This window comes from Rhinatrema bivittatum, chromosome 4 (assembly GCF_901001135.1).
Source record: "Rhinatrema bivittatum chromosome 4, aRhiBiv1.1, whole genome shotgun sequence".
NCBI lineage: Eukaryota > Metazoa > Chordata > Amphibia > Gymnophiona > Rhinatrematidae > Rhinatrema > Rhinatrema bivittatum.
The window spans coordinates 137,215,902-137,240,319 of record NC_042618.1 but is presented as its reverse complement, the minus strand read 5'-3'; the positions used below and the strand labels follow the sequence as shown (position 1 = coordinate 137,240,319).

At 44.6% G+C, this 24,418-nt stretch overlaps 1 protein-coding gene across 1 annotated transcript; it reads right to left on the bottom strand.

Annotated features, from left to right (window-relative positions):
- Positions 1-3,440: 3,440 nt before the first annotated feature.
- LOC115089440 (putative nuclease HARBI1) lies at positions 3,441-23,231 on the bottom strand. Its single transcript, XM_029597531.1, has 3 exons — positions 22,372-23,231; positions 13,842-13,928; positions 3,441-4,313 (listed from the first exon to the last, which is right to left on the bottom strand). The coding sequence occupies exons 1-3, from the start codon at positions 22,814-22,816 to the stop codon at positions 4,102-4,104; spliced, it is 744 nt and encodes a 247-aa protein (XP_029453391.1). The 5' UTR covers positions 22,817-23,231; the 3' UTR covers positions 3,441-4,101.
- Between the last annotated feature and the right edge of the window lie 1,187 nt (positions 23,232-24,418).

Here is a 24,418-nt window from a genome sequence, read left to right as displayed (position 1 = left end):
CTTTAAAATTAGTTTTTTAGTTTTTTAGTATCCCTCCAGCCCCCCCAGGGCGCAGGGAGGCGCATGCGGCGCAGCGACAGGCAGATAGGCAGGGCCGTGGTGAGGCTCACGTCACCACAGCCCAAAGAAAAAGATCGTGTTGAACGCGCTGATGCTCCTCCTCCTTCCTGCCTGTGCGGCCCCGGAAGTAAACGTTGCCGGAGCCGCGTGGGCAGGAAGGAGGTGAAGCATCAGTGCGTGCAGAAGAGGAGCATCGCTTGCACTTACAGGCCGCCGCGAATCTCAAATCGCAGCGGCCCGAGAAGAGGAAGAAGCCCGGTAGCAGGGCCGCTGCAGAGCCCATCCTGCGCGACCCGCGAAGAGGAGGCCCAGAGGTGAGAGAGAGGCTGAGGGTCTGTGTGTGCGCGCGTGTATGACATGAGTTGAGAGATTGTGTGTGAGAGTGAGGACCTGAATGTTTGCAGAGACTGCATGTGCTTGAGCAAGACAGCATGTGGGAGTGAGAGAGAGCCTGTGTGTGTGAGAGTCAGACAGCATGTGCCAGTGAGAGCCTGTGTGTGTGTGTGTGTGTGTGTGTGTGTGTGAGAGAGAGAGAAATGCATGTGAGAATGAGAACCTGACTGTGTGTTTGAGGGAAGAAGATGGAGAGAAAAGAAACAGAAAAAAAGACAATATAAAAGGAATTGGCAAAAAAAAAATAATAAGAAAGGGAAGGTGGAAAAAATAAGAAAGGGAAGGTGGGAAAAAAAAAAAAGCCTGTGACCAATCAATTAGAAAACTAAGATCAGACAGCAAAGGTTAAAAAAAATATATATATTTTTAGTGATTGGCACATGTAATCTTTGGGAATGTGCAAGAATAGTAACATCCCCAATAGTCATGTGGCAGCAGTGACAGTGGCAGCAGAGGAATGAGAGAGGTTCTGAGGTTGCTGGCAAAAGAGAGGGGGGTCTGCCTTTAGTGTGTGCATGTGAATGAATGGGACTCTGCCTGGGGGTGTATGTGTGTGAATGCATAGGTGCCTGCCTGGGGGTCTGTGTGTGTGAGAATGAATTGGTGCCTGCCTGGGGGTCTGTGTGTGTGAGAATGAATTGGTGCCTGCCTGGAGGATGGAGCGGGAGTGGTGTGAAAATGACTGGGAGCCTGCCTGGGTGTATGTGTTTGTGTGTAGGTGAGGGAGCCAGTGAGTGTGAGAGCATGAGTGTGTATGAGAAAATCCAGGGGAGTAAGAGTTTGTGTGGGAGGGGGGTGGAGGGGGAGAGAGTGTTTTAATTGAAGATTTAGCCGACGAAATTCAGCAACAAAAAAGTCACTAAGCAGGCAAGGTAAAGAATTATTTGTTTTTGCTTTATTAATAAATACAGTACATATATTAAAATTATAACTTGTTATTAATTAGAGCTACAAATATCACAATTATGGATTTTTCTAGAAGTGACACACCACCCGAGTTATGCTCGGTTTTTTTTATGAATTTTGACACACTGAGCTCAAAAGGTTGGCCATCACTGCTCTAGGCTGTGCCTCATGTGGTGTTAGTCACTTTTACAGTTAGTGTCGAGCAGGGCAGGTGTACTGATACACTCTCAATGATTTGTTCTGTCTATAGCATTAAGGCTAGAGAAACTGTTGTCAGTTGATGACTTCAAGAACCTAAAAGCTGCCTCCATAGCAAATGATATCACAACACAAAGGGAAATATTCAAACAACCTTCTTTATCTATCATATAAGCATCACACACAGAAGAGCTGTATACTTTACAGTTTGATTTTATATATGTTTATTCAAATGCCAAATACCACAACTATCTAGACAATTAAAAACTATCTATCACGTACATCCCCATACATTCATTCATACCATATAAAATCAAAACCAGTTAAATATAATTATTCTTAATTAATACCTTACTAATTTCCCAACATCCCAGAAATTACAATATATATTGTTATTCATCCACTGTTATTAAATTCAATATAAATTCTTAAATATTGTTATTCATCCACGGTTATTAAATTCAATATAAATTTTTTAAATGATCTTCAATCATAAACCAGATACAAGTGCTATTTCAACCACTTGATTTTGTTCAACCGCTTGTTATTCTTATTTCCAGTGCAGAAGCTTAAGAATGATCTTCAATCATGAGCTAAGTCCAACAAAGATATCATCGTTTCACCCTCTTTCATGAGGGCTTCCTCAGGGACTAACGCAGGACTAACCCGGAAAACAGCACTTTCTTCAAAACTTCAATTTCTTCCAATAATTTTCAATATACTCGTAATATAATCTCACCAAATATAATCCATCTTTCGAATAACCGAATATTTAAGTAGCTATCCGCAGCAATTCATAACAAGTTTACACATTCCTTTCTTCAGAACTTTGAATTCAATACGTTTACCCGGAACTGACGCACAATGAAAGGATACAACCAGAAAGTGTATTTTTCAAACAGTGACCACTTTATTAGCGAACACATGTAGTCCACTTTTTGAAATAAAGTCAATATCTTTGGTAAACACAATCTGCAAGGACAAGATAGCAAATAGCACAAAACATTGTAAATTAACTGAACAGCACATTCAGTGTAGATCTGTACATTCATTGTTTGAAAAGACATCATTTCGTATACAGGCTTAGCATTTTATCCTTTTGGCACCATCATGATTACAACAAAGAACATAGAAAGTGGAAGTGGCAACCCAATGTGACAGTACAGCTCTAATGCTAGAAGTACTAGCAGCAGAACTATGTGCTCTTAACCCAAAGACCCCAGACAGACCATGTGGAAAGAATACACTCAAGGGTACAGCCTAAGGGCCAAGTGAAGGCCCCAGATAGTCCATGATGAAAGACTGAATTCAAGGGGTCAGCCTAAGAGCCAAAGCAGCAGAGTTCAGCAAGAAGGCAGAAGGACCATGACCAAAGAGTGCAGCATGGAGGCAGCAGGCCCAGGAGAAGACACAACAGCATGGAGGCAGAAGGCCCAGGAGAAGACACAGCAGCATGGAGGCAGGAAGCCCAGGAGAAAACACAGAAGCATGGAGGCAGCAGCAGCAGCAGCAGCATGAGCTGAGATGAGATGAGACACAGCAGCATGGAGGCAGCAGCAGCATGAGCTGAGATGGGATGAGACACCAGCATCAGGAGCAGGAGATGAGATATGATGAGAAGAGGCAGCAGCTGGATTGTGACTGGAGGCCACATCAAGGAGGATAGAATATGGACAGAGCATTGAGAAGGGCTTTAGGGTTAGATTTCAGGACCATAATGGCTGACAGCAGACCATCCCTTCATCTAGCCAGCACAGGAACTTTATAGTGAGGATAGGCCCAGCAGGCTTCTTCCAACTAGCCGGACCAGGATCTCTGTAGTGAGGACAGGCTCAGCAGGCTTCTTCCATCTACCCAGCACAGGAGCTCTGTAGTGAGGATGGGCCCAGCAGGTTTCTTCCATCTAGCTGGCACAGGAACTCTATAGTGAGGCCCACCAGGATTGTTGGTATGACTCTTCTTATTTGGCATTCAATGACACCACTTTTGGTGCTACATGGCCCCTTGCCACAAAGTGGCTTGCCACTTGGGGGGCATGTCTTTTGGGGGCCTAACCCTCGGGCATCTGTCAGGCTGGGGACTCCTGCGGGGTGTGGACTCCAGGGATGCTGGAGAAGACTTGGATGGCTGCTCAGGCATCCTTTCAAAGATCTGTATCATCATGTTGATCATACTATTGACTGCTGTGGCCAGCATCGTTACACCCTGCATGTGTGCGGCAGTCTGATCTTGCAAGTTCTGCCTCTGCCTGTTCAGAGCCCTCCTGAGGTGCACTAGCTCAGTCCTTATGTGGTGGAGGAGTACTCCACGCCTGCTTTCCAGCAGGTCCAGTGCTCGTGCATCAACTTCTCTGTTGTTGGCGGGGGATGTTGTTGGTGCTGGTATCTGTGCTGGTGGTAGTGCTGTGATGGTGGTATGGAGTGCTAAAATTTGGACCTCCAAATGTGGCATGAGGGGGGCTGCTGGACTGCTCCTGCTGAGGGCATGGTGTGCTGGCTTGAGTTTGTGCTGCATCAATTGTCTCCCAGTCGAGGCTGGGTTCCTCTATGAAGCCAGAAATGTTGAGGGACACATTGAGTGGGCTGGGTGAACCCAGAGGTTGAAGCTTCTGCAATGCCTCCTGAGGCTGTTGCTGCTGCTCCTTCTCTCGCTCACCTGGGTATGGGCATTCATCATGAAGGTCCTCTGCAAAAGGGCTGGTGCACTGCTAGTACCTGTGGCTTGCTGGCTGGGACCGGCAGCTTCCTGGGTGAGAGCTGTGAGAAAAAGAATAAGACATAAGTACCAATGGCAGCAAGTATCCATTTTGCTTATGGCATCAGAGGTGCACTTTGCCTCTTAAGCACTGTGAGCATCTTATTTATTTATTTATTTATTTATTGAGTTTTATATACCGTTGTTCGGTTTCGCCATCACAACAGTTTACAAAGTTATGAAGTTTAACAGTGTTTTCAAAAAATGGTTCATATGGTTGCTAATATAGAGTATAACATTATGAGCTATGTTTATAAATTAATCAAGAACATAATACATAACTAAGTAAATCACAAGATTCTCAGGTCAATCTGTTTATTCCAAATGATGTGTACACCCATTGCAGCCTGGCCATTTACAGGTTAGGTGAACTTAATGGTTGCAGCTTGCATGGTGTCCAGCCACTCAGCCATGCCCTCAAAGACAACCAGTCCCAACATTTCAATGAGATGCTCGCTCCTCCATGGGTATGAGGATGATTGGACAAGGGGCTCCTTCTCCAGTCCACCGTATATATTTATTTCTGCTCACCACCTTTGTCTTCAACTGTGCCTTGATATCCCAGTACCTCTGGACCACCGGCTGTGTTGCGCCAGATCTGGCTCTTGGTGCCTTTGAGGTCTTGGCTGCACGGTTGTCAAACAGAATGGCATAGTGCTCCAGGACCCCTGCAATCACCATCTCATTGTCTTGCACACTGAACTTGATAGCCCTGAGATGAGGGCGTCCTGCTGCCTGTCTGCCAGAAGGGGATGCCACATCCGCGTCCAGAGAGGTATCTTCCCTTTTCTCATGCTCCCTCCCATTACCCAGTCCCCTCCCTTCCTCCCGCCCGTCTCTGCCCTTCCCCTCTTCCCTCTCTATGGTGGCCTGCCATACTCCTCCCTCTGTCCTCGCCTGCCTATCCCCTTCCTGCCTCCTCCTATCCCTTCCCTCCAGCCTTTCTCTACTCCTGTCCCTGTCTCTATTCCTATTCCTGCTCCTAGCACTCCTGCCCTTGTCCTCCCACCTCCTCATGCCTCTCCTCTCTCCCCACACCTCTCATACTCTATCCTCCTCATTCCACCTCACCACAACCACCACTCCTCCTCACTCTTCCACCAACACCACTCCTCCTCACTCCTCTACTCCTCCACCACCACTCTCCACCACCACTCCTCCTCACTCCATCACTCCTCCACACAAAAAGACAGATGGATAAACTGGACTAACAAACAAACTTTCACTCCAATAAAGAAGACAAAAGACGAAGATAAAAGAAATCAGATGGCAATACATGACCAGACAACAGACTCAGGTAATCAAATCTGAAAAAGCTCCTACTCCCACCATCCAACTCACCAACTCTCCTCTCTCTCCCATGCCTGACACACCCTCAAAGAGGCAGCTGCAGCAAGCAGGAATATATAAACTGCAAAAATAACGCATCAATCAATGCTAGCCGTGTAAAATGACTCGCCACGCACTGACACAACGCTCGACATGCTGATACAATGCGCCATGTGATGAAGCAACGCGCCATGCGATACTCACCTATGTGATGCAGTAGGCTGTAAATTAGCCTAACCATGCCCTTTTTTTTAAATCTAGGCCTTAGCTGGATAAGTAGTGCACTTTTACACATATTCAGCTATCTGACTTAGGGCTTGATTCGCTAAAGCTTTTCTCCTATTCTGTGTCTATGGGAAAAGACCTTGATGAATCAGGCCCTTAGCCAGATACGTAGCATTTTAAGACTTATCCGGCTAAGTAGTGACATTGCTGCTACTTGTCCACATAAATCAGAACTTGTCCAGATAAGTGTCGCTACTTAACTGGATAAGTTGGAACTTGTCCAGATAAATCAGGGGTGGGCAATTCCGGTCCTCGAGGGCTGCAAACCAGTCGGGTTTTCAGGATACCCCTAATGAATATGCAAGAAATAGATTTGCATACAACTGAGGCAGTGTGTATGCAGGTCTCTCTCATGCATATTCATTAAGGATATCCTGAAAACCCGACTGGTTTGCAGCCCTCGAGGACCGGAATTGCCCACCCCTGAGATAAATGGTGCTTTCAAGATTTAGCTGGATAAATCGGTATAGCAATTGCGTGCAAGATCATATTAAGATGGACAGACATTTTTGAGGCAACCAAGATGGCGGCATAACGGTTCAGCGGAACGCCAGCTCTCTCAAACTTCTCTGAAAAGTTTTTTCCTCGATTGATAATGTCCTCTAAGAGAAAGGGGAAGGTGAGGGTATTCCCTCCAGAGCCCTTACCTGGACCCAGCCAGCTTGACATCGTGCGTTTTCTGGCCCAAACAGTGAATTTGGAGGGAGCCGAGGAGGCCATTGCGAGCCCTGCTACAGGAGAGCGGAGTGTGTCGCTGGCAGAGACGTCCCTCAGTCCGGACCTCCGCGCACCTCCGGCGCAACGCGACCCCGAAGGAGCTACTGCTCAGTCGCACTCGGATGACGTCTCCGGGGTGCCAGAGCTGGAGGGAGAGAGCTCCGGAACAGCGGAGGGAGGAAATCCGGCACGGATGCAAACGGGCCCCGAGGAAGGTGGAGTGGGGTCTGGAGCACCGAGAAAGCCCCCAGAGGTGGAAGGGGTGGCTCGAGAAGCCGGAGTTAACATCATCCTCCCGGCCACTGGTGGTGAGTCTGCGTCGGGAACATCGAGGCCGGGGGCTGTGACACTCGAGGCTCTATGGGACTTGGTTGCAGGTCAGGGACTCTCGTTAACCAGATTGGAAAAGAAAGTTGACTCCCTCAACTATAACATGCAACAGAAAATATTGGGGATCCAAGAACAAGGAATTGTTTTTACTAATAAGATAACGGAAATTGAGAATAAGCTTCAAACAAATGCCAAAGTTAACTCTGTTATTATAAAAGAACAGTTAACATCTTCAAGGCGCTTGGAGTTACTAGAAAATGGACTCAGAAAATTAAATGTGAGAATTCTAAACTTTCCCCATATTATGGGGGAAATGCCTTATATTACTTTAAAGAAATTTCTAACGGTTTGCCTAGGATTTTCTGAACAAAATATTCCCTCTATAAATTTCTGTAGATTTTTAACAAATAGGGCAACTGCTAGAAATGAGAATAATGTTGAAATACCACAAGATTTGACTGGGTTTTTAGAATCCTCAAATGTAGAAATAATCGACAGGAAAGTCCTTCTAGTATCGTTTATTACCACACAAGATGTTTTGAATGTAATGAGAAATTATTTTAGGAATTTTCCGGTGAATTTCTGTGATCAGGAAATTAGGCTATATCCTGATATGGCCCCGATTACCCAGTACCGCAGAAAAGAGATTTTATCATATAGACAAGATGTTATATCTTTGGGACATGTGTTTTCACTGCGGTATCCATGTAAATGTCTATTAAAGAAAGGAGATGAAACTTTCGTGTTTTTCCAAGTCGAACAGCTAAAGCAGTTTATTGAAGCCCGTAGGCCAGCAACCTCTTTTCCCAATGTCTAGAGTTGAAGGTCCAATTTGTATATCACTGTGAGAAATTATGTTAAGCCTGTTTCTGAAAAGGTTTTTCTTCAGTGCTCCTGGTTATATATATGGTTATGCCTTCCAGAGTGATATTCTTATTTTGAGGGTAATTTGTAAATCCTTATTATACAGTTTTGCAGTTTTGGTTAATAACCAGAGAAATTATATAAAAGATAAATATTTTCTTTATATATATTATACACTCAAGATTGTATGATTTAATAATATGTGATATTATGTAATGCAACTTTATATGGAAGGATTTAAAATGTAAAATTGAAAATCATAAATAAATAATAAATAAAAAAAAAGATGGACAGCGTTGGATGATATCTCACATCTAGGCTTTTTCCCTCTTTCCGATGTATGAAATGATTTTCACTTGTGCATACTTTTTTTTTTTTTTTTACTGGAGTATTTACTGACAGTTTTGCTCAGTGAGGGAACTTTACAGTTTTTGTTTTTATAATTTTTAAAATCTATTGCAGCTCTGCAAATTTCAACGCTATAAGTTACTCAGTGTCATTTTGATTATTACCTTTGGAAGTTGGTGTTTTTTTTCACTGAGTTAGCTCAGTAGTTATTATATATAGTGACTGCTTAAGTGTATCATTTAAGGATGTCTGATGGATCTAAGAGTTATGAGGTCCCTGTAGGTTGCATTTTCACAGAAGACAGAAGAAACCTCGAGAAGATGAAGTCCCTTGGAGTTTGTTTCTGTTATCTGTGTTTAGTATGTGTTTTTGGTCTGTACTGTGTTGATGTGTTGTATGTGTGGGCAGAGAATGACTGGTCTATTGAATGTGATATTGGGTGGGTTGCGCTGTATGAATGGTGCAACAAAGCAGTCTGTTTCATAATGCATCTAAGTTGGGGGATGTATAGGATCATTATCATTTGGCAAATTCTGTGAATATTATTTTCTTATTGTTGTAATGCTAGAATTTAATGTGTTTTCTCTTAATGTCAATGGTATACACTCTCCTATAAAACGTAAAACTTTTGACACTTTTCAAAAAGGAAAAAGCATATTTAGTTTTTCTTCAGAAAACTCACTTAACAGATTAAGAACACAAAAAATTAGACAGGGATGGATTGGACGAGTAGCTTTCTTATTTTATTCAAGCAGAAACTGGGGGAGGGGAAATCATTATTATATTTCATAGAGATTTGCCTTTTATAATTAAAAACAAAGTTACAGATGTTGATGATAGATTTGTCATAATTAGTGGAACACTATGTCACCAGAAATATGTGCTCTGCAATGTATATGCTCCCAACATATAATAATGTTTCTATTTTAGCTTATTAACTGAGCTGAGCCAATTCCGAGATAACGTGATGTTGGTTGGAGGAGATTTCAATGCTATTGTAAATAATGCTAGAGATGCTAAAAGGTGAATTTTAAAACTGGTGCATGGGTGCACATGGGTGCATGTTAATCGGCCTGTCCCCAGAGATGCTGCCATTTTATAATATATATATATGCATGCATGTTATAAAATAGCCTGAATGCACCTACGTGTGCGTGCAATTTTAAGTGGATACACACTTATACAAGCAAATGCCACTTCTACAGCCAGGGATGGTAACTTTAATGCCGATGCTCGGGCACACATGTACACGTGTGTGCCGGCTCGGTTCCAGTGACGCGGGCATTTTATAACATACGCTTGTATATGCACACATGGTATAAAATAGGCTGAAAGCAAGTACATATACACATAATTTTATATGGACGTGCACACAAATGCTGCCCCTACCGTGTAAATGGGGGGCTATAATAGAAACACACATGACGCATTAATCAAACTACTTTGTTCCCAGATTGCCCAGTTAAGGGATAGGACTCCTCCGCCCCCCCAATTTAAATAGCCTTCCTTTTCACCTCTTAACCCCAACCCTTAAAGCCCTCCTAACATGCCTATATTTTTTTGTTTTAGGACTTACATGCCATCCATAGCAGAAGTACAGTTATGCACTAGAGGACCTTGGCGCCCTTGTGTGTATAAGTTTTATGCACTGTTTCATTCATAAATCCAGAAAAGTCCATGCTCCACCCAATCACACCCATTCCCCACCCCTTTTTTTTAACTTTTTGATTTGTGTGCGTACCAGGAGATACGTGCGTGCACGGGCGGCTTTTTTAATCTGCTCAGCGCGAACCAGCCCAACATATTCGCCTGTCTCTATGTGTGCATATACAAGTGTATGTTATAAAATGCCCGCGTCACTGGAACCGAGCCGGCACACACGTGTACATGTGTGCCCGAGCATCGGCATTAAAGTTACCATCCCTGGCTGTAGAAGTGGCATTTGCTTGTATAAGTGTGTATCCACTTAAAATTGCACGCACACGTAGGTGCATTCAGGCTATTTTATAACATGCATGCACGCCAGGCTTTTAAAATTCACCTTTAAGTAGGGGGATTTTAATAGGCATGCATGCTGACGCCATTACCAATTTTCTCAGTTTGTTCCCAGTTAGGAATAAGACTTCCAAAGCCCCCTTAGTTTAATAGCCTCTCTTCTCCCCTTTAGCTTGACCCTTAAAGCCTGCTGATCTATTTAACTTTATTTTATTACTTACATGTTCTCTATAGCAGAAATAAAGTTATGCGGCAGGGGACCACAGCGAATGCCTGTGCGCATAAGTATTTACGCGAAAATTTGAAGATGAAATCCAGGAACGCACATCCCCCACTCACAACCCGCCCCTTTTTTGGAACTTTTAATTTGTATGTGCAGCGGGAAATATGCGAGTACTCAGGTGGCTTTTAAAATCTGCTTGGCAAACGCCAGACCAACATATTTGCATAAATCCTGGTTTTGGAATTCGCTGGCCTTTTTAAAATTCACCTAGAAGCCCCTGGGACTAAGTAGAACTAAAACTTTCTCAGAAGGGATATAATTTCTCATGAAAGAATTACAATTGATTGATGTGTGGACATTTTTACATCCTTGGCTGTTTATGCTGCCAAATAAATTTAGACATGGCCCTGTGAAATGTGTTACTTTTTGTTGGTAATCCAGGTTTTTCTCTTTTAAAAACCATTGAGATCCTTGGTTATTTTGGCAGCTTTGCTGGCTTGAAGATCAACTGTGACACGTCAGAGACTATGCCAGTATCCCTACCTCCATAGTCAATTTAGAATGGTAAATTTCCTTGTAGGTGTATCTTAGGAAAAGTAAAAGGTTTTATTATTTGAATATCACATCCACAATTAATAGCTTTCAAAAGCAATTTAAGGGATGGGCAGAATTGCCATTATCTCTTTTTGGCAAATGGACACTTTTTAATATGACACTTCTGCCTAAATTACTATCGGGCCGATACAGTAAGGAGCGGTAGGAAGAGCTGTGTTAGTGCCAGGCGCACCCGCGTTTACCGCACGCACAGTCCGGCTCACCTACCGCTCGATACTGTATTTAAATAGCTTGCAAATGCAAGCCGTGTCCAAGAAGCATCCGTGAAGCGTTAGGCCCGCGCAACCCATTTTACCGTATAGGCGCTTTATACAGCGCCTATACAGTATCCTGGGTGCACTGGTACCTGTCATTTCAAATGTCATTTCAAATGACATTTGAAATGACAGGTACCAGGAAGTGGATGGTCCTCTCTCCCTCCCTCCCGAAGCAAGGCGCAGGGCAAAAGTTAAAACAAAAGGGAATAAAGAGTAATAAAAGTAAACTTACTGGCGGGAGCCAGCGGGCGCGCATTCATCGAGCCGGAGGGAGCCGGCGGCGAAAGCGGCCTCCAACAGTCCCCGGCGGCGGCGAATGAATGCACGCCTGTATATGCCTGGGCAATTTGGGCGCTCAAGGCGTGACGTCACACGTGACGCCAAACGTCGTGACGTCACGCCTTGAGCGCCCAAAGGGGTAGATTTTCAGAGCCCTGCTCGCCTAAATCCGCCCAAAACCGGGCGGATTTAGGCGAGCAGGGCCCTGCGCGCCGGGAAGCCTATTTTACATAGGCCTCCCGGCGCGCGCAGAGCCCCGGGACTCGCGTAAGTCCCGGGGTTCTCGGAGGGGGGCGTGTCGGGGGCGTGTCGGGGGGCGGGCCCGGTCGTCGCGGCGTTCCGGGGGCGTGTCGGCAGCGTTTTGGGGGCGGGTACGGGGCGTGGCTACGGCCCGGGGGCGTGGCCGCGCCCTCCGTACCCGCCCCCAGGTCGCGGCCCGGCGCGCAGCAGGCCCGCTGGCGCGCGGGGATTTACGTCTCCCTCCGGGAGGCGTAAATCCCCCGACAAAGGTAAGGGGGGGGTGTAGACAGGGCCGGGCGGGTGGGTTAGGTAGGGGAAGGGAGGGGAAGGTGAGGGGAGGGCAAAGGAAAGTTCCCTCTAAGGCCGCTCCGATTTCGGAGCGGCCTTGGAGGGAACGGGGGGAGGCAGCGCGGCTCGGCGCGCGCAGGCTATACAAAATCGATAGCCTTGCGCGCGCCGATCCAGGATTTTAGCCGATACGCGCGACTACGCGCGTATCTACTAAAATCCAGCGTACTTTTGTTTGCGCCTGGAGCGCAAACAAAAGTAGGCTGTTCGCGCTTGTCTGAAAATCTACCCCAAATTGCACAGGCGTATACAGGCGTGCATTCATTCCCCACCGGCAGGGGCTGTTGGAGGCCACTTTCGCCGCCGGCTCCCGCCTCCCTTGATGAACGCGCGCCTGCCGGCTCCCACCTCTCTCGATGAACGTGCACCCGCCGGCTCCCGCCAGTAAGTTAACTTTTATTACACTTATTCCCTTTTGTTTCAACCCGGCTTCACGCAAGGAACAGAAGTTACAATTGTTCCTGCCGACAGTTAAGAAATGCGTTTGCAAGAAGAAAGGAAACTTTTTTTTTTGCAAGACTGGGGCAGAGCTGGGTTGCAGCTCCGGAGAGCCCGGGGGGATTGGCCCTTCAATTTGAGAGGACTGGGGCTGCCCCGGAGACCGGCACCCATGGACGCGGCCAGGGCAGGTGAGCGGGGGCTGGGGGAAAGTTTGCCGCCTACCCTTACCCCTGCCTCTAACGCAGGGGTAAGGGTAGGCGATAAGTTAGCAGGTTAAACGTGCGGGAAAAGTGCAGGTTTAAAAAGCAATAATCGGGGCGCGTGTTACTGTATGGGAGGGAATAGCTAATCCGATCATTTACATCTAATATACATGCCACGGGCAGAAGGGGTTTCCCGTTGAGTTAAAGAGACGGTAAGGATGGGTTAAAGGGGATAGTGAATCGCTGGTTGGGCTAACGCGGGTTAGAAGCAGGGTAACCGCGGGTTAGAAGCAGGGTAACCACGGCCGCACTTTACTGTATTGGCCTGTATATAAACTCCAAATGCTAACACTTTGGTTAACATATGATATAAAGAAAATTAAATCCCTTATTATTCAGTTTTTTGTTGAGCAAAAGGTGCCAGGATTGGGTATACTGCATTGTTGAGGAGTAAGCAATATGGAGAGCAACTAAGACAGACTTTCATTTTTACAATGTGGCATGTCAGTTGCACTTTTTTCATGAATAGTATACAGGAGATTATAAATTTTGTACTCCTTTATTTTTTTAGAACTGATGATTAAGCCTTTGTTTTTGTTAGAGCTGCTACATATCAGAGATGCAATGGTCCCAATGCATCTGAGGAACTGTATTTTAATATGCCCAGTTCTGCTGGCATGGAGATATTTATGTAAATGAAGGGGTGTTCCATTTGCAGTTACCAGTCGTCTCTCACTAATAGGTAATCCAAGCTTTCTTCCAGGTTTACAGAACTCAAGTTTTAAAGAATGGAGTATAAAGGGTACATTTTTATTGTAGTCAACAGAAAATGATAATGACATTTGATCAATTGCAACAATTATAGGATTTGTCTCAGAAGAATTTCTATGCATTCTTATACATGAGACATTACATTCAAACATTGCAATCCCTGTAGAAAACATTATTTCAACCAAATTCATTGGAGGATGTGTTTTGACTTACAACTACGTGCAATCACTCTCTCATTGGTATAAACTTAGACTAACAAAATGTACTGATGATTCTCTTACTAACCTGAAAAAGTTTTGGTCGCAGTCTCTTGATGTTGATATTGATGCATCTGAATTAATATTTTGTTTTGACTCTCTCTATATAAAGTGTCTGTGGCAGCAAAAATTCAAGAAATATAAAGCAAATTGTTACATCACAGCTATATTGATTTAGTAAGAACATAAGAAATTGCCATACTTGGTCAGAGCAAAGGTCCATCAAGCCCAGCATCCTGTTTCCAACAGTGGCTAATCCAAGCTATAAATACCCAAACACAAAAGGATCCCATGCTACTGATGCCAGTAATAGCAGTGGCTAATCCCTATGTTTTTTTGGCTAAAATAGCCTCTTTCACCTCACCTTTTAACCATGTCAGTAATCATTTTGCTTTTCTTCCACCTTTCTTAATGTGTGGAGTACATCTGGACTGTGCTTCCAAGATTGTATTTTTAAACAATGTCCATGTCTGTTGTACCCTTCTAACCTTTGCAGCTGCGCCTTTCAGTTTTTTCTATTTTCCTCATTTTATCAAAGTTTCCCTTTTGAAAATTTAGTGTTAGAGCTGTAGATTTACAGTCATTAGTAAAAATTTGATCATGTTATGATCACTATTGCCAAGCATTGTAAAAGCATATAAGATGAATATATAGCATCTTTGCCACTCTGTATCAAATGTAAACTAGAAGAAGGTCATCTAATACATAGGTTTGCTTTGTGTACTAAGCTATTGGACTTTTAGGAAAAAGTGTTTTCCGTTATAGAACGAGGGTCTTCTTATCGGCCACTGTTCAATGGTCAGTATTTATTGTTGGGATCATGGCTGCGAAGTACAGTGTTGTCTAAATGCTATGCTTGCTTTGTCCAAGTTGCACTAGTTTTGGCCAAGGCATGTATTTTGTACAATTGGCTAAAAGAGGAGTCACTTCCTGTTACATTGTGTCAATAGAAAATGATATATTGAATGCATTGTGAATGGCTGGATGTTCTCTTCATGTATCCAAGCAAGGAGCCTTTTTATAATATATTACCAGACTCTCTGTGACATAAGTTTAAGGGATTAGGTTATTCCATTTTTTGGTTATAATTGCTTGTATTGTTTTGACTACTCTGTGCACGATATTAATGGGTATCTGAATGTAATATGCATGATTGTCTAGTTATGTGTTTCATGTTGCTGCTACAGCAGCTTTATAAATGTTTGAAATCGTGAGGTAAGTATGGCTTTCTATGTTGACTAGTTAATTTTTAGATTTAAGTGCTCAACTTTCTTTTTTGTTTTGTATTTACTTGTTGTTAAAGGATATGATATTGTTCAATCTGTTTGTTTCATGCCTATAACTGAAAGAGAAAGAACTGCAACTTACTAATGTAAATGTTGGCCCCACCCTAGAATGCCCATGGCCCACCCCTTTTTTACACATGCAAATTTACTATTGGACTATTACTTACACATGTATTTTAAAGCTTTTAAACTAGAATATACATGAGTATATGCTATTTCCCTGCATGTGTGCTGATCTTTACACACACAATCTTTGAAGAGTCACCTTTAAGGGTAAAGTAATGGGGATATTCTAACACCACGCAGCAAGGATGATGAAACAGGCTGTAAAATGCAAATAAAGATTAGACTGGCCATTAAAATGGGCAACACAATAAACATTGTAGACTTCAATTGCCCAAGTACTGATTGGGTAAATGTCACATCAGGACATGCAAGGGAGGTAAAGTTTCTAGATGTTATCAATGACTGATTTATGCAGCAGTTTGACATGGAACTAACCAGAGAGGGAACTTTGTTATGAACCCTCCTGTAGCGGTGCTACAGGAGGCTCCTTACCTCTTCCTGGAGGCCGCTCCGAAGCCAGGGTCTCGCCTGCGAACTGTCCAGGATTTGCTCCAGGGCCTAGGAGGCCTCGCTGTCCTTGGGGCCTGCCTGAGGCTGCTTGTGTTTGCATGGACTTCCTGGTTTGAGCCATGCCCTTCTCCCTAGGGGCCGGCCCGCAGCACTTCTCAGTAGTTATAGGGCCAGCTAGGTGTGGGCCTGCCAAACTCCTCCCAGGGAGTCGCCTGCCTGCAACCCTATAAAAGGACTTCAACTTCATTCTGTCTTTGACTTGCATCAGAGTGACTTCCCTCTGGAGGCTCCTGCCTGCGCCTTGTAAGGTCTTCTGTTCTCCATGGAGCTCCTCATTTCGTCTGCTTTTATACTACGTCTTCGTGTCTTGATGTCTTGCCTGAGGTCCCTGACCATGTCCTGATGTTCCACCATGATCTTCTTCGTCCTGATGTGTTTGCCTGACAGGATGTTCTTCCCTGTGTCTTCGTCTGGTGCTCCTGAGTCTTCCGTTCCTGCATAGCCGTGGTTCTCGGATGATGTCGTGCCCAAGAATGGAGTGGCCTGCAGCTGGGATTCGTCCCTGTGCTCCTGAGCCGCTGTTCCCGCCAGCCTTGGGGGAGCTTCGGATGACACTGGCTTCGTCATTGGAGTTCCTCCTTGCCTGGGTCTTTCCTGCATTTGTCCCGCTCCCCTGGGACAGGGTGGTCCGTGACCAGCCCATTGGGTCCGCCCGTGAAGGTGGGCTGAGTAGGGCGCCCTGAGAGACAGTGCCAATGTCCTCCTGCCTTATGTCTTGTCTTGTTTGGATCAAGTTCCTTGTCATGCTTGTGATGCCGTCGTATCAACCCAGTCTCGTCCGAGATGCCCTCGCATCCATCATAGTCCTGTTTACGTGTCAAGGCCTCCGTCTGCCCTCAACCTCAGGCCGACCTGCTGCTCCATGCTGATTCAAGCGGCAGGTCCGAAAAGGCTCGGAACAGTCGGAGGACTGTTCCCCTACCAACATCATCTGTTGTTGGCTCTGGGAGCTTGCAGGCCCGCCAGAGGGTAAGACTGTGTTTAGCCATGCTGGGACATGCAGTCACCTCTCGGTTCGGCCCTGGATTCATCTGGGGTCGGGCTGAGGCCCAAGGGCACACTAAACACCCCCTTCACAACAAACTTCATTAGATTTAGTTCTTAATCAAACACAAGATCTGGTGTAAGAGAGATAGGTGCACCAGTGATCATATAATCAAATACTAAGGAAAACTACAGAAGTAGCATTTAACTTTAAAAAGGAGACTATGATAAAATGAATAAATTTGTTAGAAAAAATCTAGAAGAGCAATTCACAAGGTTAAAAACTTGGAGGAGCTGTCATCCGAGGTAAAGGACAAGCTAGCCGCCTGTGAGCTTCCTGAATCTCTGGATGCTCTTATTAATCTGGCCGGAAGAATTGACCACCATCTCCAGCAGCAGGCCTGGGAGCTACATGCAGACAATTTGTGCTGGCTCCTTCATTTTCATGTCCTCTCTCTCCTATGCTGACAGCAGCCCCAGCCCAGGCACGATCGGAAGAACTCAGACAGGGATGCCTCATCTCTGAGGAAAGGGGCTGCTGCTACTAGTTGGGTCTCTACTTTTACTGTGCTGGGACCATGCACCAGCTTGCACGCTGCTCTCTGAAGCTGGGAACTAACAAACCTAGGATCTAGAGGGGAGGTGATGCTAGGCTTCACAACTCCAGCTCTTCAATTGACCCTTCTGGTGGCTATTTCTGTGGATAATCATGAGTGTCCTACCCTGGGACTAGTTGACTTGGGCACCAGGGGAAACTTTATAATGAAAGCCCTTATCAACCATTTGCAGCTTCCTGTAGTTGCCAGGTAGACACCCCTTGTCATCTCCATTCATGGGGAGCTTCTCCCCAGCTGGATCACCTTTACAGCACCCACACCAGTATACTACAAGTGGAGAGCATAATCTTCAATGACATTGACAAGGCGGTACACCCCATTGTGCTGGGGCTACCCTGGTTGCAACTTCACTCTCCTCATTTTGAGGTTTGCCACAATTAATGAGCTGGGTTTCCCGTTGCCACAACTCATGCCTGCAATGCACTGAACCACTACCGCACTTGCCCTTGGCAACAACCCTGGTAGGGCTGCTTCCCCAGTATGCTGACTATACCGATGTGTTTTCTAAGAGGCAGGCTGAGACTTTGCCTTCCCACAGTCTGTACAACTGTGACATCGATCTGCTACCTAACACCGAACAGCCTCGAGGGAGAGTATATCCCTTATCTGCGCCAGAGACTAAAGCGATGTCGGAGTCCATCAAGGAAAACCTTGACAGAGGTTTCATTAGACCCTCCACATCTTCTGCCAGAGCAGGATTCTTCTTCATATCCAAGAAAGATGGCTCCTTATGCCCATGTATTGATTACAGGGGCTGAATACAATAACGAAGAAGGACCGATATCATTTACTGCTCATTTCTGAGCTTTTTCACCATCTCCAGGGATCTAGATTATTTACAAAGCTGAACCTCCATGGGGCCCTATCATCTAATTTGGATCAAACATGGTGATGAATGGAAGACGGCATTCAATACACAGGAATACACGAGTATCTGGTGATTTCATTCGGGTTATATAACGCCCCTGCTGTATTTCAGAAAATGATGAACAAAATCTTTAGAGACCTCCTTTATATTTGTGTCATTGTGTACCTCAATAACATTCTCATCTTCTCTAAGGACCTTGTTTCCCACCATCAAGATATTCATCTAGTCCTCCAGAGGCTACAAGATAAACTATATACAAAGCAGGAGAAATGCATTTTTTAGTAGAGTCTTCCTTTCCTAGGATACATTGTCTCCAGCAAGGGCTCCCATATGGATCTGGATAAGGTCTAGTGCATCCAAGACTGGCCGCAACTCTTCGGTCTTTGTGTCCTGCAAAGATTCTTAGGCTTTGCTAACTATTACCGGCATTTCATTCAAAACTACTCCTGGATTGCGGCCCCACTCACAGTGCTCACCAAAAAGAAGCCATCACCAAAGCCTGTCCTTCGGAAGCGGTTACTGCCTTCCAAGAGTTGAAGAACGCATCCCTACAAGAACCATGCTTCCGTCATCCTGACTCAGCATGTCCCTTTATTTTTGAAGTTGATGCCTCCTTGCTGAGGACAGGAGCAGTACTGAGTCAACACTCTGATATGGGGTACTTTGCCCCTGCTCCTTCTCGCAGAAATTCTCCCCCGCAGAACACAATTATAGAATTGTGGAAAAAGATGTGTTGGCCATCAAGCTTGCACTTGAAGAATACTTGGGAGCCTGCCTCCAAAATATAGGACAAAAACATCCTGAAGGAATTTCATGGCTCACACCCTAAGAAACCCAAACCCATTAGAGGAGAGGATACAGTTGTGTTTGGCTAGTTGCAGGACGGACCCATGACCAGCTGCCTGTACCTCCAGCCCTGGACCCAAGCCAGCCCCAGCAGATGCCAAGGGAGCTTTGATGCTGCTCTTCCCCATTGATGAGGCAGGCTGCAACGCTCTGCCAGCCTCCAATGCCACATCAGTCCTGGGCACATGTGTTCACTGACCCTGCCTTTTTTAAAGGGCCAGTGGTGGGAAACCGGGGCCAGCGATGCCTGATGATATCACTACCTTAAGGATATATAAGGTTTCTCCTGCAGTTGGTCCCCGCCTCAGCAATAGGTTGACTCCATTGGTTTGCCACTGTGTTCCTGGTTCCTGATCCTTGCCTCCTGGTTCCTGTTTCCGCTCTGTGTCTACTTGAGTTCCTGTGTCCTAATCCTAGTTTCTTCACAAGTCTGGTGTTCTCTTGAGTTCTTGTTTTCGTGGTCTGACTCTCCTCATCTCTCTTCAGCATCTCTCTGCTCTGCTGTTCCTCCTCTCCTTGCCCCTTCAGATTGGACTCCTGACTTTGACTTTGGATTATACCTTGACACTGCTTGACCTCCACCTGCCTTTGACCACTGCCTGCTCATCGACTTTTCTTGAACTCTGCTTGCCCAGACTGCTGCCCAAACCACAACACTGAATGAACTCTGCCTGCTTCTGACCACAGTCTGCAGTCTCTGCTGCCTGCCCCGACCACTGCTCGTACTGACTCCGTTTCCCTCTGTGCTGGCATGAAACACCCTATGCAATGGATCTACATCTCTACAGAGGCCCATGTCTAAGTCCAGCCAGCCCCGGCACTCAAGGACTCAACCTAAGGGGAATGAGGGTTGGTATTGGTGAAGCTCCTGTTGAGCCTCTGCTTCAGCCAGCTCCACCTGTCGATGGTGGGGACCTCAAAGACCTACATTGGTTGCCAATTCACTATAGAATCATATATAAGTCCATTACCTCTATCTACAAAGCTATCCATCAACACTCTCCGCTCAACCTACAAATCCCATTCAGAAAACATACCTCCTTCAGACCCATCAGAGAGTCCTATAGAGAATCTCTACAGGTACCACATACCAAAACCTCTCAGCATCTAACTTTCAGAGACAGGGCATTCTCCACAGCAGGACCACCTCTATGGAACTCCATTCCACCGGATCTGTGACAGGAACCCTGCCTTCCAACATTCAGGAAAAGACTCAAAATGTGGCTATTTAAGAAAGCCTTTCCAGACCCCAACTGAACCTTAACTCTCCATTAACCGACTCTCAGACTTTACCTTAACATGGTAAACAATATCTCTGCGAAATTCCATAACTTAGTAAATACCATAAATTTGTAAATTTTTTTCTCTCTGTTAAATTCCTATCGACTTTTCACTGCTCCCAGTTGTGTATTTCCCTGTTTTATTGTAACTGCAATGTTTTTCGCTCCGCACCTGTTAATGTTCTTATTGTATCTTCTTTTTACACCCCTTTGTTAATTGTAAACCGGCATGATGCGATGCCTATCGCAAATGCCGGTATAGAAAAACACTAAATAAATAAATAAATAAATAAATAAATAAATATAGGGCTCCTCCCTGTGGGTTGCGCCATCTCCACCTTGGCCCAAGGATCCACTTCCACAAAAGCTTTAGGCTATGCCTTTAAGCTTCAGTGCTACTAGTAATTTATAGGATTTCTAGAGCTGTTGCTCTCCATATTCAAGGCCCAGTTGGAGTCCCATCACACCTATGGCACTATCTCACCCACATGTGAGGGCTAGGACAGGGTCCTAGGGGGAGATCCGCCAAGCAAAATGCCGCAAGCTAGGCCAAGTTATATATACTGTGTTGCAATTCTACATGAACTCTCTTGCAACACTTGTCTCTTTCAGTCAGATAACATTAGGCCAGCCACATGTATTTGATATTATCTTTACTTTGACTACAATTTTTCACGTACACTCTACTGCTCCATTGTCAAGATGAAGCCAAGTAGGCATACACATTTTTTTCTGTTACACACTGACCCAGACAGAGGATCAGTGAGTGAAAAAAAGATGATAGAGAGGAGAGCAGCTGCAAACACTCTACTGGCCTAACAGGTAATGTAGTGTTCTATGAGGCTTTGCCAAAGCTGGCTGTCACTCAGCGAGGTGTCCTCGGCTTGTGCGGGTGCATATGGGGGATATGGGGATAAATCCGGAAGTATCTCCATTGGTATCCCATGGGATAGAGTGAGATTATGAAATATATAGCAGAGCAGCACTATATCTCCTACTTTGAGTGGAACATACTTTAAAGCTCCACCCATTTTATCCAAACAGTGAAATCTACTTTTGAGAACTCTGAAGGTGCATTCTATGACACAGCAGGTAGAATGTAAGGCCTCGTTGTACCTAGTCTCCACCGGCATGTTGGGAATGGCAACGGGGTGAGAAGCCAGGTCCTGCAACTATCCTGAATCTCCTACGGCAAAGACAGAATGAGGGCATCAATCGTACCACAGTCACTTTGAGATCTGGCTGCCAAACCAAAGCATGCTAAGAGACAGTAGAAGTTAACTTCTAGCTTAGCATGAGCCTTAAAAAGCCTAATTCCCTACCCTAAGTGCATGTCACCTTTTTCTGAATCTAGGTCAGATCTTCCTGACTAGTAAACTACATCTGGGGATTCCACCAAATATGTGGTAGCCCCTCAAAACCAAGCTAAGGCTACTCGTTCATAGCAGTCATCAAACCCTGAAGCAGTACATCAGAGCTGCCACACCTGTCCTAGCAGAAAAACATGGTCTAAATTTTCAAATCCCTGGCAGATCTGCAGTATGTCTTTCAGAGATACATATTTGTCAGCCCTGACACAAGGAATATGCTAGGCCCCAAAATGCACAAGCCACTACTTCTGGTTTACCTGAGTGATGGGCAAGACAAATTGTGCTTGACTTCCTGGCTGACCCATCATTAACAGGCTGCACCTGATCTGCAAGTACCAGTAGTGTGGACACTTAAAGGTTGTGATTAAACCAGTGATATTTCAACTACTCCAAATGGGAGGATTGGAAAAGGCCACTTTTTAAAGTGAACCCATAGAAAGTGTGTAGTGCCTGCTCACACACCAAGCTTTGTGGCAAGTGCATTGTTTGGCCTCACAAGATTAGCAGGCCTCTGGAACATGGGGAGAGAAAGCCAGGCCCTGGCGCAATGGCGTGCAGACCTAACTTGACAAGCCACTTGCTGTTACATCCTCCACAGCCACCCCATGTCCGTGCTGTTTCCTGTAAACACATAGCCAAAGATGGACTAGAGAAAGAAGCATCTCTCTTACCTTCAAGCCAACTGTTACCATAGAGACCGTCCTCAAAATTTTCATACAGGAATTCTGCGTGGCTCCCGTCCACCACATCAAGGATGCGCATTCCAACCACTTGCACATTAAGGGAGTGGAAGAGTTTTCTGTTGCGGAAGATCTCCTCCCTGTCATGGGGTAGGATGATGGCTACATGAGTGCAGTTGATAGTTCCCAGAACATTGGGAAAGTTTGCAATGGCATACAAGCCTCTCTTCAATTCCATCAAGTCCTGTCTTACTATGCAGCAATTAATGCAGTCAGATATAGCTGTTATGATGTGGTCCAGACAGCGGGAAAAAGTGGTTTGGGATATTCCACCCACAACCCCTACTGTCTTTTGGAAGGAGCCGGTTGCTATGAAATGCAGGGTGGCCATGGCCAATAGTTTGCTGAGGACAAGCACAGTGTGGGATTTTTCCATGGCCGGATCTGGATCCCCTCAGATTTCTTAAAATAATTCCAGAATACCTGTTAACCACATAATTCTCTGGTATGCCCAGCAATGAGGCTCCTAGAGGAAAGATGCACTCCCTGTATCTCCTCCACTGTGCCCGCCTGCGTGCCAACCACTGCTGTGGGCACCAACCCTCTCCCTTTGGGGGCAGTGGCTTAGGCTCCAGTGCAGGGACTTCCCTAGTAGGGGTTAGAATTTCCCTTGTCTGTTCTTGTGGTTGTTGTTCTTTTTCTTGTTGTCTGCAGTAAGCCTCCTGCGGCATCCAGTATCCCCCAACAAGTAAACTTATCACAAACATTATGGGTTTAGGAAGACAGGCCAGGTAAGAACAGGTGTTTTTATTGGCCCAGAAGGACATGGTAGTTGTGTCTGACAGAAGGCCTCATTGTATTGCACCAATAATAGCAGTTATCCATGATAATGGCTTCAGGAGCGCGATAAAATGGTTTTCCCTTGTACTGAAAAAAAAAAAAAAAGGTGTTGTTATTTCTGAGGTTAAATTGTTAGTGTGCATTAAGCTATTGTGGAATGCGGTAGGACACCTTAATTTACATAAACTCCTACCTCATTCATACTAAATTTAAAATTTGAATGCTAGCTTGCGTTGCGCTATTTATCATGCATGTGACATGCGTTAGACCCCATTTAACATCAGAACTCACATTTTTCCTATTTTGTTTTTCAGTTCACATTCTTTATTAAGATTTACACAGAAGATACAAAAACCAGTCAAACAAGAGAGATACAGGGAAGTATATAGTCCAAAGAACTGTCTCTCCACCCCCAACCAAAAAAAAGAACTTATAAACTCATTGAAATACATTAACAGTACCTAATATAAAAGTAGGAAAAATTGTACAAAGAAACAACATGATCCCGTCGGGTTAGTTAGGGGGTATTATAATAGCTGTCACCTGGACCCAAGATTATGTCCCAGTTAGAGATATGATTATAATTCACAGCAGCATATTTTTCGAATTTCTGAAAAAGACAGACTGAATTCCACCAAAATGGTATAGTAAGTAAAGTGTTGTAGAAGCTGTACATATTAAGAACTTTTATTAAATTAAAAAAAAAAAAATATATATATATATATTACAAACTATCATACTGACGGCAACGGATAACAGAAAGTTTATTAGTCCTCTTATTAAAGAATTTGCATTTTTTGCCAATCCCTTATTGGGTACCGTACAAACTGTTAATGTTAGTCTTCAGAGCTCCTCATACTTCTGGGCTTGCATATTTGAAAAAATTAATTTAATATCCTATATTCCTACTAGAAAATTGAGATCAGCACAAGAAGTATTCTATCTCTTATTGAAGGTAAATTACAGAAAATTCCAAATAAAGCTCTCTTATATGCAGCTCTAAAACTCTTGAATACACTCTCCCATGAAATCAGTTTAACAGGGAATTATGTTCATTTTGTGGAACAGATAAAGACCTAATGGTTTGTATTGATTTTCTGAACATAATCCCTTGTAAAGTATGGCTAGTTAAGCTTAGTCTTATTTACAATTATATTCCAGTTGTATAGGAATTGTGATTGGGAAATAAAAATGTAGA

Coding starts and splice junctions, on each gene's coding strand:
- LOC115089440 (XM_029597531.1), bottom strand. CDS start 22,816: ATGGAAAAATCCCACACTGTGCTTGTCCTCAGCAAACTATTGGCCATG. Junction 13,929..22,371: donor TGGTAACAGTTGGCTTGAAG/GTAAGAGAGATG, acceptor TTGCTGCCACAG/ACACTTTATATAGAGAGAGT. Junction 4,314..13,841: donor TGCGACCAAAACTTTTTCAG/GTTAGTAAGAGA, acceptor TTTTTCTCACAG/CTCTCACCCAGGAAGCTGCC.